The sequence below is a fragment of the Carassius carassius genome, chromosome 5 (genome assembly GCF_963082965.1).
Source record: "Carassius carassius chromosome 5, fCarCar2.1, whole genome shotgun sequence".
NCBI classification, from domain to species: Eukaryota; Metazoa; Chordata; class Actinopteri; order Cypriniformes; family Cyprinidae; genus Carassius; species Carassius carassius.
In genome coordinates this window covers 37,087,351-37,103,365 of record NC_081759.1, presented here as the reverse complement: position 1 = coordinate 37,103,365, position 16,015 = coordinate 37,087,351, and the positions used below count along the sequence as shown (strand labels likewise).

General features: G+C 37.8%; 1 protein-coding gene across 1 annotated transcript in view; it reads right to left on the bottom strand.

Annotated features, from left to right (window-relative positions):
• Positions 1-16,015, bottom strand: part of sptbn4a (spectrin, beta, non-erythrocytic 4a) — a 33,740-nt gene that overhangs the window by 2,985 nt on the left and 14,740 nt on the right. The window contains exons 3-16 of the mRNA XM_059551110.1: positions 13,569-13,865; positions 13,286-13,489; positions 11,932-12,021; positions 8,680-8,958; positions 7,444-7,574; positions 6,960-7,164; positions 6,356-6,601; positions 6,114-6,248; positions 5,331-5,575; positions 5,031-5,169; positions 3,984-4,068; positions 3,701-3,891; positions 1,537-2,498; positions 895-955 (exon numbers count right to left, since the gene is read on the bottom strand). Coding sequence (XP_059407093.1) covers positions 895-955; positions 1,537-2,498; positions 3,701-3,891; positions 3,984-4,068; positions 5,031-5,169; positions 5,331-5,575; positions 6,114-6,248; positions 6,356-6,601; positions 6,960-7,164; positions 7,444-7,574; positions 8,680-8,958; positions 11,932-12,021; positions 13,286-13,489; positions 13,569-13,865 — 3,270 coding nt within the window. The remainder of the gene's footprint in view (positions 1-894; positions 956-1,536; positions 2,499-3,700; positions 3,892-3,983; positions 4,069-5,030; positions 5,170-5,330; positions 5,576-6,113; positions 6,249-6,355; positions 6,602-6,959; positions 7,165-7,443; positions 7,575-8,679; positions 8,959-11,931; positions 12,022-13,285; positions 13,490-13,568; positions 13,866-16,015) is intronic.

Genomic DNA, 16,015 nt, shown 5'->3' with positions numbered 1-16,015 from the left:
GTGTGTGGTGGACTGATTTTCTTCAAAACCACAATCACCTGAACATTCACTGCTACTTTGTTGAGGTCATTGTTTTTTCTTATTTTGAAAATAACCAGGTTTATAAAAATAAAAAAACAACAACAACAACAAAAACGTGAAGGTCTTAGTGAATATATAGTGAATATATTTCTTGACTTTCTTACATTTACATTTAATCATTTAGCAGACGCTTTTATCCAAAGCGACTTACAAATGAGAACAATAGAAGCAGTCAGGTCAACAAGAGAACAAGTGATCTGGAGTGATCTGGAAATACTGAATTTATTCTACATCCAGTTTAGGGTTAGGGTTGTATACAGCATGCGGGTTCATCATTCAAATGAATTATGAATAGTGAAAATGTGGGAACAAATGAATCCATCATTTAAATCCATTTTGTGCTCAACCATTATTTAGAATTTTGGAGGGGACACAAGTTGTGGTCATGACCTAACAGTGCATTAGAAATGCTACAAGTGCCATGACAAGTCTCAGTTAGTCTAATATAGAACGCATAGCCAGGTTTTTTTTTTTTTTTTTTTTTTTTTTTTTACTTTTCTTAACTTTAAGCACTAAATTAGCAAATTAGAATGATTTCTAAAGGAACATGTGACTGGAGTAATGTCTCTTTAAAATATATTTAAATAGAAAATTGTTATTAAAAGTAATTATTATTGTTTTTAATGTATTTCTGATTTAAATAAATGCAACCTTAGCGAGCACAGAGTTCAATCAAATTAACATTAAACATTTGAATGGTAAAGTATTACTAATTGTGTAGATGATTAATTAAAATGGTGAGGGGGAATATGATGCATGATGTGAATTAAATCTATGATAAATATTAAATTCCAGTACAGACTCAACACATACTTGACAAGCTTCTTTCTCCTGCGCTTGCTCAACAATCTCAGCCATAGTGGAACGCTTCTCCCTAAAAAAAATTTAAAAAGGTTGAGAAAGCCAACAAAGTTATACAAATAAGAGCACACACACATACACAAAGACATACACATTTGTTATTTTATCATGCCGGGGACTTCTATGTTTTTATATTGGGCTAAAGTTTTCCTTTTAATTTGTCATTTAGCTTAATTTTTATTTCAGTTTTATTTGAGGAATTTTAGACCTTCATCCTATTTTATTTCAGTTAGTTGCCACAGTATGCATTTCAAATTTTCAGATTTTATTTCAGATTTATTTCATTTACTGAAAATAATATATTATCATTTTAAATAAGCAATGGCAACACTTTTAGTTAAAAGTTTTGGTTAAAAATAACAACACTTCATTCATTTAGTTTATTAGGCTTTATTGATACTATTGGCTGATTTCAGGTTTTACTCTCCTCGTGTGGATCTTTAACACTTACTCAAACACTGAATGTACCCCCAAAAGCAAATGTTTTGGTTTTTAGCATACAATTTTAGAACTATTTTTACTTTTAATGCATCTCAGAAAGGAGGTTTTGTTCCCAAAATATAGCCAAGCAAACACACATACACAAACACTCACCCAGATGGTCTCTTGTCCGATGGCTCTTTCCCAGATTCTGCATCACTGGAGTCATGTTTCTGTACTCTCTGCCTACCGTTGCCCTCCTGCTCACTAGACGACTGTCTCTCCATTCTTCGACGGTAGCGTTCCTGCCTTACAATCAGCGGGAGCTCGTTAAGTCGTGCCTGGATCTCCTGCTCGCTGGAGGTCTGTCGGCCAAGCCGGTACTCTCTCTCCCGCCTCAAGTGATCCATTTGCGGGTCAGATCGGCTCCCGCGGGGGTCTCTCTGTAACCGGCTGTGAATCATCTCTAGGGAGGGGTCCAGGCCTGTAGGAGGAGCTGGCATGTTTGCTGCTCCACCGGCGAGCTGGGCCCGGTGCGCCTCTAGTAAAGGGGGAACAGCTTTGTGAATGTGGTTGATTTTGGGCTGAAAGCAGTCAGCTTTCAGGTGCTGCCAAGCATATCCTATTTTGGGCTCCGCTCCCACCCCCACAGCACCTAAATGGTTCAGGCTGTGGTAGCTGGAGCTGTCTTCTCCTAAAACACCCTGTTGGTAAAGTCCAGTGTAGCTGGAGCTGTTCACCCCCAAGACACCAACTTGTTGGTTTAACCCCTGATAGCTAGAATTATCCAACCCTGAAACACTTTGTTGTTTTAGGAAGGAAAGACCCTCCACCACACCCCCTGATGACTGGTTCAGCCCGTGGTACGAGGAGCCGTTCATGACGGGCGTGTAAGGGTTCAGGGTGGATCCGAGCCGCTGAGCGAGTGTGTTCGCCACGGTGTATTCTGTGGTGTGCATGAGGTCCAGCCCGGACTTGGACTCCAGAAGTGAGTCCTGAAGAGGGTTACGGAAGAGAGAGGAGGATGAGGACGAGGAAGAGGAGCTGGGCACGAGACAGGAGAGAGGGAACATTTGCCTGCTGAGGAGAGAGGAGGTAGAAGGCTGCTTGTTCAGTTCCTCCTTCATTTTCTCTGCCTGCAGATGGAGAAGAGAGAGAAAGATATTGTAGTTCTTAGTTTTATGTTATTTATATGCAGGGCTAGCACTACGTCAACCGAACAATCCTGCCCCCTCAGTAATGATTAATGTGAAAAGGGATTTTAATGGATAAAAAAAACAGCACAATTGCCAAATGCATTAGCTTTCTAACATTAATATTAGATTTCTACACAGCGACATTTTAGTTTACGAAGGTGTTTTACAAAGTCACATTTTGATGGGAACACTTGACACATTTGAACCTACATTGCATTGAACTTCTCATTCCATAAAGAATGCATATTCATCGAGTATGCAAATGGTATGATGAATTTTCTTTTTCATGTTCAGTGAGCTTAATTATTTGTTGTAATTACCTTATTTCACTGCATTGTTATTGTTGTCTCCGGTTACAGTTTAGTCTGTTCTCACTTAAACGGGTCACAATGAGTGTGAAGCAGTCACAAAGTACTCTAGACACAATTAAATATATTTGGTTGTGGTGGTATCATGTTAACTTGTCTGTATTCATGCAGGCCTGCTGAAAATGTGCATCTTTAATAATAATAATAATAATAATTCCTTACATTTATATAGCGCTTTTTCTAGGCACTCAAAGCGCTTTACATTGTCAGGGGGTATCTCCTCATCCACCACCAGTGTGCGGCATCCAACTGGATGATGCGACGGCAGCCATATTGCGCCAGAACGCCCACCACACACCAGCTTATTGGTGGAGGGGAGACAGAGTGATGAAGCCAATCAGCAGATATGGGGATTGTTAGGAGGCCATGATGGTCAGACGCCAATGGGTGAATTTTGCCTTTAGAGTATAGTGTAGGTTTTTTAATGACCATAGTCAGGACCTCAGTTTAACGTCTCATCCGAAAAATGATCTGTTGTTCTAAAACATCTTTATATCAGATATCAGATTTTTTTTTTTTTATTTTGTTTTATATAGTAATATTATTCAATGCTTTCCTATCTGTTAGTTGCTCAGAAGCTTTTAGTTTCATAGCTGTAGCAACAGCAGGTTTGTTTATGCCAGACAAATACATGAATGGGCCACTTCACATATACAGTAGCAGGTATAAATGTTACTCTGCCTTATGTCACCACCCCCTTTTGTTATTTCAGATCCTCTGCAGTGCTATGCTGGTCCTGAATGTTCATACACAAGTCTTTGTTTGCATAATGACCTGACGTAACGAGCTGAAATGATCCTTCCACGTGGATGCAGCCTTCCGGAATGCTTCATGCCGGCGAATAAGCTCCTCCACATCGTCTGTCCCACCACCTGCATCACGGGTATTTGGAGTGATTGGTTCCTTGATTGTGAGCCAGGACTTCTCCACTGATCCTGGCTGGTTGGAATGCAGCCTCTGCTGGGCTGGAGGGTACAAATAAAGGTTGTGGATTACTCTGAGAAAGTATCAGACTGGCAGACCTTCAACATGATGTTACAACAATGACATCACTGACCTTGCTGAAGCTTCTCCCAGTGCTGTTCCCATCGCTCATTCAGATCTTTCTGTTTTGCCATTATATACTCCAGCTTCTCCTTTACCTGGATCGGAGGGTTGTAATCATTTACGTGCAGAACACTGATGGCAAGTGATCCATGTTCAATGCAAAATGCAAAAAAGTATGCAAACGTGCTGGAGAAAACATATTTAAATTCTTAGACCTTTACACTACTGTTCAAAAGTCTGGGGTCATTATTAATTCATTTTGTTTATTTTATCTTATTTATTTATTTTTTAAAGAAATTAATACTTTTAGTTAGTACAGATACATTATTTTGAAGGTAAAGACATTTATAATGTTACATTCTGAACTTTCTGTTCATCAAAGATTCCTAAAGAAAATCTTGATTTCCACAAAAACAATTCAGCAAATCAGAATGATTTCTGTAGCATCATGTGACACGAGCAGAGGGTGGTCAGTTATATTTTAAAACATATTGAAACTGTTATTTTAAATGTGAATAATTTCCACAATATTACCATTTTTACTTTATTTGTTCATCAAACCCTTGGTGAGCATGACATTAAAAACGTACAAACCTAAAACATTTGAATTCTATTTCGTGACAAATGTTTTAATTAAAATCATCCCCTGTGACATTAAGCTCAGATAAACCCATAATCCATATAAAGGCAAACTTTAAGACATGAGCCTGTTTTTGGAAAATACATTATGGTATGATGCCGTGAGCACTGTTTACTTTGACAAATCCAGCATTTTTTTTAAGGATTCTTCTGCTTACTAAAAACACTTAACACTAGGTGAGTCTATATAAATTGACATTTATGCACAATTCTTATGGCCCTATGGAAAGGGACAAAAATTATACTCCTAAATGTAACTTTTTTATATATATATCCTTTTTATATCTATAGATTTTTTTTTTAATTACATAGTAATTCATAGAAAGTTAAGCTTATCGGGTTCATTTTAATTCCATGCATGTGTTTGCACATTTTAAGGCGTGCACATAAATGATTCAGTGTTTGAGTATGTGTGTACCTCTTCAGCTGCAGGGTTGCGTGCAGCGAGCAGCATTTTTCCCATCTCCACGCAATGCACAAAGTTCTTGCTCTTGTTTTCTATTTTACTCTTCAGATTCTGATGTTGGGACATCATGCCATCCAGCACAGAGAGGTCCCTGACACGTTCACAAGGACCCGCCCAACACCAAGACCCACGCCCAGACACAAACAAGAAACACGCACACACATTATCCTGATGCAAATGGTCTACTGTGATTGGTTTAAATCCAATTGTAGATTCAGGATGACTCAGATGGTTTTATAATTGATCTGGTACCTGGCATCATCAGTTAAGCCAATCTGTCCCATTATTCCATCCATCCACATGCTCAGTTCCCGCACCACAGCGAAGAACTGGATCTTATCGGTTACTGTGGTGACCTGCACACGGCTGCCCTCACATGCAACAAGGAGCTCTTTCCAGGCCAGCATCACTTCCTGCTCACGAGACAAAATGGCATCTGCCTTCTCTCCGGCATAAATCGCACGCAGCTGAACTGCGTTTTCTTGCAGTTGGCGTACCTGAGATAAAGGTAAAAACAAAGGTAAAAATTACTTGTATCTATTTACTGACACTTAGGGGCATCTAAAAATATTTGCCACTTAAAACATTTAATAAAACTATTAAAACTACTTACAATTAAACCATTTAATTCTGACAGGTATTTTATAAAAGCTTGTTTCAGCCATGGGATAGAAAAATAAAAAATTGCCACTTTTTACCTCACAATTCCAAAAAAAAAAACTTAAAAACTGCAAGATTTAAACTGCAAACTAAACTTCTGAGTAGAAAAAAAGTCAGAACTGCGAGATAAAAAGTTGCAATTAACTTTTTTTTTTATTCCATGGCATCAATAAGTTTCCATGTTATTCAGCACTGTATGATTGTTGTAACTGTGTTTCTGAGTGTTGTTGTGCTTCTGGACTGAAATGGGAAGCACCCCTTGCTGGGTCAGGACAATGAACCATCCTAAACACTTACCGTATTTATTGTGGCTGCTGCACCTGGTCAGAACAGGTGCTGTTGTTTTGTGTGTGTGTGTGCTAGTGTGAGTCTTACCTGTGAGACCAACAGCTGCAGGGAGTGCTCAAAAGAGTGCAGGAGTCTATGTAGTGTGCCAGGGTTGGCCGAGCTCATCTGACATGACCTCACCTCTGGCAGCTGTCTCATCTTTCCCTCGATCTGGACCAGCACCTACAAAACACAAACACAGACAGAATGATGATTCCTCATATTTCAGTCAACTGTGAATGGTTTTTAAAAAAAAATGTGTTTTAATGGGCGTATGTGTGCTAGTTTACCTCCTGACAGTCGTTGAAGAACTTGTGTAGCTGGTACGATGCTGCAAGCATCTGCGCTCTGGTCTCCATGAGCTCCAGAAGATCCGCCCAGGACTCATTCAGCCCATCTTTCCACTCTGCAATGGTGGCAGCATCAGAGTGACTGCAGTCAATCATCTCATTCACCATCTTATTGACCGAATCCATCTGTTTCTGGCCGACTGCACGTGTCTCAGTGAAGAACTGAGTAAAGCTGCTCTGCAGATCCTGGGAAAATGAAACAGGACCAAAATGACATGACAGAGATCAGCTCACAGAGGCTTCAACAGGGGAAAACAACAGCACAGGACTTGATTTCTTCCATTTGCAACATTAAATGTGATATTACATTAACTATTGGCTGCATTTTTATTAAACAGTAGCCTTAGCAGCTTTTTTATTATTTCCAACCAAAGTGCCATTAGCAGAAAAGGAAAATTCTTTCAGTGGCAGAATAATGAATAGGAGGATTAATAGTAAACAGGATCAATATTGATCTCATCTCGATTTTTAAGTTGATGGCAGTATATATTATATTCTTGAGTTAAAACACTTGACAATGTGTGTGTATGTGAGCTGGTGATACCGTGACATGCTCGAGGTCCTGGCCGAGGTCAGTGGAGCTGGCGACAGCCTCCCTCTCAGAGATCCATTTCTCCAGCGCCTCTACCTCTCGCTTCAGCTGATACAGCCAGTATTGCTGCTCCAGCTTTGTTTTCCTCTGTTCCACCAGGTCTTTTAGAGATACATATAGCCGGTCTATATGAGCCTGCTGTTTGGTGATTTGCTCACTGAGAGAGAGAGAGAGAGAGAGAGAGAGAGAGAGAAAGACAGACAGCAGAACAACTTATTCTGGTTACACTCTGTCCTTAAAAAATAGTTACATCTAACATTTGGGGTCAAATTTTATTGTGAAATATTACCACAATTTAAAATAAATGTTTTCTATATTAAAATGTAATTTATTCCTGTGATTGCAAAGTTGAATATTCAGCAGTCCTCCTAGTTGCAAGATTCTTCAGAAATCAATCATTTTAGCTTTTTTCACACATCTGTGTATATTTATGTACCTGTCAGGATGTCCCAGCTCAAGCATGCGACGGCACTGCTGGGACAGTGAGCTCACTGTCTCTGCATAATTCTCCACTGTTTGCTCTAATGCCAACTGCTCTTTCAATAACCTAAAAGTGCTGGCCTCATCCTACAGACAAAGAGGATAGAGAGAATAATATTGTTTAACAAAGTAAAAGACAAGCAGACTTGACCACTTGACCACAGTTTACAACCCTGCTATGGTCTCTACTCTGAAGGCAACAATTTTGCCAGGGAATTTTTTTGGAGCAATGTAGTTTGAGTACTTTCCCATAGAGCAGTGGTTCCCAACCTTTTTCAACTTGCGGCCCACACAACCAAACACTTGCGGCCCACTGCAAAAAAAATTAACTGACCCCGCTATTGTTGGGTTAATAACTTAGTACTCAGAAGCTAGATTGTTAACTGTCTTTATTGAATGAACTGGCATTGAACAGAAAATAACTTGGGCTGGCCCCGCTCAGCAAAATGGGAAAACCAGATCCAGGCAGAGCTCGGCAGCGGACAGTCAGCGGAGCAAGCAGTCAGGAGGGAACATGTTGACAGCCATTTATGTTGACCCTCTTGACAGCCATTCATGCATGTTTGAATTTGTTGTTCTGTAGCATATGCAGCAAAAATATATAAGAAAAATTGCCAGTTTATTCTTAAACCAATCAGCGAGCCCGAATAGTGGAAGCATAGTTACAGTTTAATATTTATTTTTTGTTATTTAATATGAAATGATGTTATTATGTTATGACTTAGACATTTTTACATATAGTAACAATATTATTATTTCTTTTAATAGTAATTGGCGGCCCACCTGCAATACCCAGGCAGCGGCCCACAGGTTGAAAACCACTGCCATAGAGAATGGGTAAGAAATTTCTACCAGGATATTTTAGATCAGTCATGGGCCCTATGTCTCACCTGGTTGCCCAATGATGGCAACATTGTTCAAAAAGTTGCCCCGTGAATCATCAGCCTTAATGTATTAACACACTGTAGTACATTAAAGAGAAAGTTCACTCAATAACCTAGTTCACCTTGAATCTAGTAGTTGATTGCTGTATATAGAGGGTCAGAAAGCACTCAAATTTAAAATAAAATGAGAATAGAGGGAATAATTAATGACAGAATTTTCATTTTTGGGTGAACTATGCCTTAAACCCAACATTCCTGAGTGCTGTCGTTTAATTTTTAGATGTCTGAATTTTAGGTACAGTACATACATTTCCTTTCTCCTCATTGAGAACCTGAAGTTTCTGTCCACTGAGCCAAGACTCAACCTTCGCTGCCTGGGTGTAGTACTGCTGGGCATGGTTCACGGCATCCAGCATCACTGTACGACGTTCCATCTCTACCTGAAGCACCTCCCACAGCTGCCTCACGTGCCCCGCCCCCTCACGCACAAGCTCCACCTCTGGGGTCCGCAGGGCAGCAATGGCCTCCGCCCTTTCCAGCACCTCCTCAACCCGCCCCCTCTGAGCCTGTATCTCCATCTGCAGTGCCTGCATGTCCAATCACAGACAAGTGAGCTGTCAGTCAAAGCTCTACGGCCAACCAAATTACATTTCTGGAATCAGAAGCCATGAGAACCAGGCTATCAAGGGCAGCTGAATTAAATATCCTCCAGGCTTAAACCTCAATTGTATCCATAAATTTGTAATAAGACTAACAATACATCAAACAAGACAGGTAATTAATAATTAATTAATAGTTGGCTTTTAACCATGATGTATCTTTACATTATTTATGAGACGATTCGGCCACTGACAGAAATTTTTATGTTTTCCATGTTATACAGTAGGAGGTGCTAGAACACACCTTCTGAAAGAGTACTGAATTTCTGCATCAAAACACAGCGAAGAAGAAGCATAAACAAATTATCACGTGTGTAAGCAGAGGCATATGTAAAATATATCACAAATATCAAGCATTAAACAGCATATAAATCAAAACTGCCTAAATTTATAGAATGAAATGTTGACCCAGGAAGTGGTATAAGACTGTTCAAGCTTTGGGAGTGTTCTACACCATCTATATTTGATCATCGTTCTGAATCCAATCCAGACATAATCTTTTACAAAAATGTGATTTTCTCAGCTTTCTGTGCAGAAAAATTCTTTTTTGTGAAACTTACCTATATTTAGTGGCAGCTTGTCGGGCAGGGGAGGCACGGCTTCCCAAAAATTTGAGATGAAAATGGGAGGAGGACGATTTTATATTAATAAAATTCACAATTATCACAGTTCATGTCTCAGAATGTGTATTTTTGTATGCAATTTCACAGCTGTAAATAACACATAACTGTTACTGAAGCTGGAAAGTGCTGCTTTTCTATCGCGAATGTGCCAAATTGCTGATTTAATTACAACTGCTAGGTGAAAAAAAATTAGCCAATCAGCATCGAGTGTCACTTTCAGTGCTGAGGAGTGTTGAGAAAAGAAACCTCTCAAGGGAGGACAGGCTTCCTTCTGGTATATCAACCAATCATCATAGAGATGTAAATTGGGTGATATTAGTTTAAACGTCTAGTGCTGCATTGATAACGTACCAAGTACTTATTAGTAGCAATATTGAATATTTGATTGCCAACAGATTTACCAAGCTGTCATTTAAACAGTATATATATATATATATATATACACAAATTAAAAAATAAAGGGAGAACACACCTATGCTGGATATAGGCTACAGCAGCCGTGGCTTAATTAGATAAAACAACAGGCAGCTCTCTTTTAACAAGGTAAGTGACATTATATTATCTGGCTGTATGTCTGTTGTTTTCTTAACATTGTCTGACTAAAAGCAACCAAAAAGCCATTTTAAAGTGGTTAAGCAAATAATAATAATAATAATAATAATAATCTGCAGGGATCCCCAGACCAATACAATTAGTGTGTACAATTAGTACAATTATTTTAAAACCCACGAGCCGTCACTGCCTACATTCAAGCATTATATATATATATATATATATATATATATATATATATATATATATATATATATATATATATATATATATGTGAAGCTTAAATAAAACTTTGTTTTGTTTAGTTTAAAAGCAGAGGCTCTGCTCTTTCTTTGGACATATTGCATGTTCAGATATTCATACAACAAAATATTTTGGGGGCCTTGAAAATTTTGTGAAAATGATAAAAAATGATGACAGTGGATGGCAACTTTTTTAACAATAGTGGGGAAAGAGTTAAGGCCAGTTCAAACCAGATGTATTATAGTTAACTAAAATTAAAACCGTAATAAAAAATGCTTTCATTACAAAATAAAAACAAACTTTGAAATAAAAGATTTTTAAAAAACAATTTCATTACAGTTACACATCTCATTTTATTTTAGTACAACTAAAATACCTAAAACAGCATGAAAACGAAATCTCAGAAATTAAAATAAATTAAAACTGCACAGACATTTTTTTTTAAATGACGAAAACAACAAAATTACTCAAAGTTAAAATTAAAGTAGAAAACAGAAAATATAAACATTTAAAATATTAATAAAATATCTATACTAAACTATTAGTATGTTATCTATAACTATTTTTATTTAGTTACTAAAACAATAACTAAAACAATAACTATATTAAGATGGACATCAATGATAACATTCTGTTTGTTATAAGTGTGTGCTGCAGCTATGTCGCCCGCTGTTTTAAGTGCATGAGTTCTTTAAAGTCAAGTGGATTCTGATTGGTTGTCAATATTTTTTATCATTCATCAGATGGAAAAAAAAATCATTAGAAAATTATTTTAACAATATTGTTGCTTTTTGTTGTCATACAGTAGTTGTAGTGTGGACTTTTCTTTTCTCATAATCAATCCAACTGTATGAGGATTACAGAGTGAATTGAATTGACAGACTCCAAAAGGCATTTGTATCATCTTTGGCTCCTGGCCTATAAGATACATCTATCCCCAGACCTCTCATTTACTCTGCTCCCTCTGTCTTTTATAGTCTTATAGTTAACAGATGTTGGCAGGAAATATCTTCTTACATCATTTTATAAATGTACAAATAACGTACATGAACATACAAATAGAAGTTACATCAGATTAGTTACATTATATCTGATGCATCTGGTGTCAAAGAGTACTGTAAGAGTAATCTGGTATCTCAAGGCAAAGAATATTACTGACTTTTTAAGTCACATGATCAACACTAACCCTTCAAACTGTAGTCACACTTTCTTCTATAAATTGTTGGTAGATGGGTAAGAATACCTAATGAAGGTGATATAAAGTTTGTGTGCATGCTTTGGCATTCATAATTACGTAAGGCTTGAAAATAATGTTAATAATAATTTAGTGACTAATTGTGAAAAAAAGGGAGCATATCCCACTGCGAGTGTCTTTATTCTTTATCACAGAAACACCACTGCCTGTCTGAGAATGTACTAGAACAGTGTCCTATATCAGAGTTTTGAAAAGATCCAATAGTTTTTCTTTTAACATTAGTCTCACCTTATGGTTCATGATTAAATGTTGGACATTCTGCAGATTAGTCCCATATTCTGTAGATGAGGCCAAGAGTAACCGATCCTGAATCCATACCTAAAGAAGCCAAAATACAGAAATGTGAATGTGTAAACAAATGTGATATTTTTTTTATAATATTTAAGTGTTGCTTACCCATGCCAAAATTAAAGAATGACATTAACTATGCATTTTGAAGTATCGCATCAGAAACGAACAATGGAAACACAAAATTTCTGGAAAAAAGTTTGTACGCCACACGCTTGAGGTGGTTTAAAAGCGTCACTTGTCTGATGGAATGGCATAACTTGACTAACCAGCGGAATGATCTCGTTGTACAGCATCTGAAATGTTGCAATCATTCTGAAATGCCTGAGATACATTCCCACAAAGCAGGCATCCACCTTTATTGTGTTTCATCTGCTCACCCTGAGGCACAAATAGTTTATCTCATGCAAATATTATAATATACAGTGGCTTCTCCTACTTTTCTTAACGATATTTAGTGCCATTTTACCCTAATGGATAGAGAGTTGGGCTTGTAACCCGAAGGTCTCAGATTCGAGTCTCAGTGCCAGCAGGAGCTATAGGTGGAGGGAGTGAATGAACAGTGCTCTCTTCCACCCTCAGTACCCATGGCTGAAGTGCCCTTGAGCAAGGCACTGAACCCCCAATTGCTCCCTGAGCGCTGGAAAAAATAGCTGCTCTGGGTGCTGTGTGTGCATGTGGATGGGTTAAATGCAGAGCACCAATTCTGGGTTACCATACTTGGCAAAATGTCACGACTTTCACTTTCATTTTTTTTTATGTAGACGGCACTTTATTCGTAAATGTTTTATGCGATATTTCAATTTTGCACATTAGTAAAATCTGCAACTTTGGTTGGAAAGTGCCACTTTGATCTTTTACACATGAACAGCTCATGATCCGGTGTTTTTAGGGGCTCAGCATGGCTCAGTTCACAGTCCATACAAGCTCATCTCTCAACTAAACTCATCTAAGGATGTGCTGTGAGCTTGGGTCACATATAAAGGGCATTTAGGAACGCAACCATCTTCCCAAACCATTTGTAAACAGTTACAAATTAGCTGTTTTCAACAAAAAAGCTACCTGTGATTTACAATAAAATAAAATCTTGATAGGTTAATGTTTAAAAATGAAGAAATTAAAAAAGCAAAAAGCATTAGTGTTGTAATTGTAAGGTTAAATGTTAAATTTTGTATTTATTTTGTTAATTGTTTTTCAGTAATAATAATAAGGAATAATATGATGAATATTATTCTTATACATTTATACTGATATATAATCACAAACTGTATGGCGAATAGAAAGTGACACTCACAATCTCATCCTCCAGGTCCTGGGTGACTTGGTGCATTTCTTTTGAGGCGAGAATGATCCGCCTCCTTTCCTTCAGAGGCTCGATAAGACGCACTATCCGTGTCTCCGTCACACCTCCTAGCTCTTCTCCTTCTGGTCTCCGGTGATCAGCACCAGCCCTGACTTCACCAACACCCTGATAAAGCTGCATCTGGGCTTCCATTGACTAAGAAATTAAGATAATGTGAGATTACAAATGGTCTTGAAATTTTCAAAAAAAAAAAAAGCACTTTTCCAGGTCTCACTTGTATCCTCTGGAGTTGCTGGCTGAAAGTGGGGCGTGGCTGAAGGAGGGTGGGTTGGATGATGTGGGTGGAGCCTAGTGTGGGCGGCTGCTCCTGTATGGCAGTGAGATGCTGGTCCAGGTCGCTGAGGGTGTAAGTGGGCAGGTCGGTAGTGCGGTGGTTCTGCGTTTCAAACAGCTGGCGGGCCTTGACTTTAGTGGTGTTCTCCAGGTGAGACCAGCACTCTCTGATTTCCTTCAACTTCATCTCCACCACCGATCGCAACTCGGGCTGTTCCTGGATCAGCTCCTCACCCTCCTACACATACAAATGTAACATAATCCGTGAATGTGGTACTGCTCTGACCCTCAACCTTCATCATTGCCAGTTTATGCCTGTGTGTGTACATGTAACATGGAAAAGGATCAAAGTAATGAGAATATGTCTCTTCAGAGCCATGGCTGAAGTTCTAAAGGTGTCCTAAATTAGGGCACCATCACACACACATATACAGGGCTGGGGAGTAATGAAATACATGTAACAGCATTACGTATTTAACATACAAAATATGAGTAACTGTATTTCGTTAAAATTACATTTGAAATAAGGGGTAATCCAATTACAGTAACATCGGAAAAGTATTTCAGATCACCAGTGATTACTTTTAATTTAAATGTAATTTATTAATTTAATATTTGAGTAAACAGTTTGGGGATTTTTACCAATACTATGACTGATTTTCCATTGAAACAAAACCTGCGTGCAGCAGCTGTTCATTAGCAGCTCCTAGTGAGCGTGCATTCATCTATGCTCGTCATCACGACACAAACAATCTCCTAGAACTCATACTTTGCATTCAGTCAACAGATCCATACGAGCCATGCATGAAATAAAAGTGTATAAAGTCAAACGATAGCTTTATGTGCCTTACAGATGAACTCGAAGACTTTATTCATTCGAGATGTTCAATCTTTGGCGTGCGTAATTTAAGTTCATGATCTCATTCATGAACAGATGATTCTTTTGAGTCAATCTTTTAAAATAATAATTTATTTTGATTAACAAAACCACTGTGGGAACCAATGGTTCACAAACTGGATAGATCTGAGGTGCAGGGCTCGCAAAATTGTTATCCCGATGTCCCGGGGCTATTGTATTTTTCAGTCGGGCTATCTCGAACAGTGATGTAAAATTCCTAACTTGATTCGCGTTGTTCACTCGTTTGAAGGGGTGAAACGGATCGTAGTTGATCGTTTGCACTTGTTTCTAAATCTTGCCGATTCAACCGTTTTAAACCATTTGCGCGTTTTTGGAGCTTGCGAGCACTCATTCAAAGCACCCACAGAGAGCAGCATTTCAGACAATGCACTTAAACCGAACTGACGCGTCTTTCGTGTATCCTTGCTTCTGAATGAACACATAGACACAAAATTATTTCAAAATAATTGTCTCTGCAAGTATTCTCGTAAACAAAGTCGGTTATGTCTTAAGTGAATGCATACAGTGGAAAAATAAATATCCTGTGCATTATTATATTGGATCCGTGCATTTGGTCTTAAAGGGGCAGCAGCCTTTAAATACCTGGTGTTAAATTAGTGGCACCTGCTGTCAAAGAGAGACATCATTCACAAACTGTAAAATCGGAACATTCTGTTTTTACTTAATTTTATTATTATTATTTAGTATCTTTTTTTGGATAGTAATTAAAATGGTTTCATCTGATTTAAAATAGAGCACTATTGTTTAAATTAAGATATTTCTTTAAGTTGATGATTTTTTATTTGATTTGGGATTTGTTTAAAAAAGTTAGTTTTTTATTTAACATTTCAATTTCACAAAGAAATATGCAGCATTTAGTCTTTTGTCTAATAATAAAAGGACACATTTTAATTTATAATTTGTCTTAAATCTCATTTTATAAAAAATAAATAAATATATAAATAAATTGTAAGAAAATTGTATGGTGTAATCTGCATTGTGAATTTTATCGCATCATAAGTTTATTGAATTGTTACATCCAGATATGCTACTAGTTTTTGCTGATCATGCTGATTTGTCCATGGTAAAGTTCAGCCGATGTCTTTATTTTTATTCCAGGTTAGTTAAATTCATTTTTGGCAACCAAAACCTGAAGAATGCCTGCCCTAAGGGCTACCAGGAATTTAAAATTTTTGCAACCCCTGAGGTGTGTTTCCCAAAAGCATCGTTAATAACGGCATTGCTTGTGACTGTGGGAAACGGGCCCCTGTCAATTTTGACTCAGCGATTCTTTTGTGACTCTTTTTCACTTAAAGTCTGGTCCAATCATTAAACAAATCTATTGTATAACTTGGACAACTGTGCCAGTTGTTTTGGCTACTTTTATTATGTGTTTGGTGTGTCTGGATTCGTTTTGAAACTTGGAATGCAGCATGAAAGAGCACAGAATCCCATTCAATATATTCAAATTAAATTCATATTGATTGGAA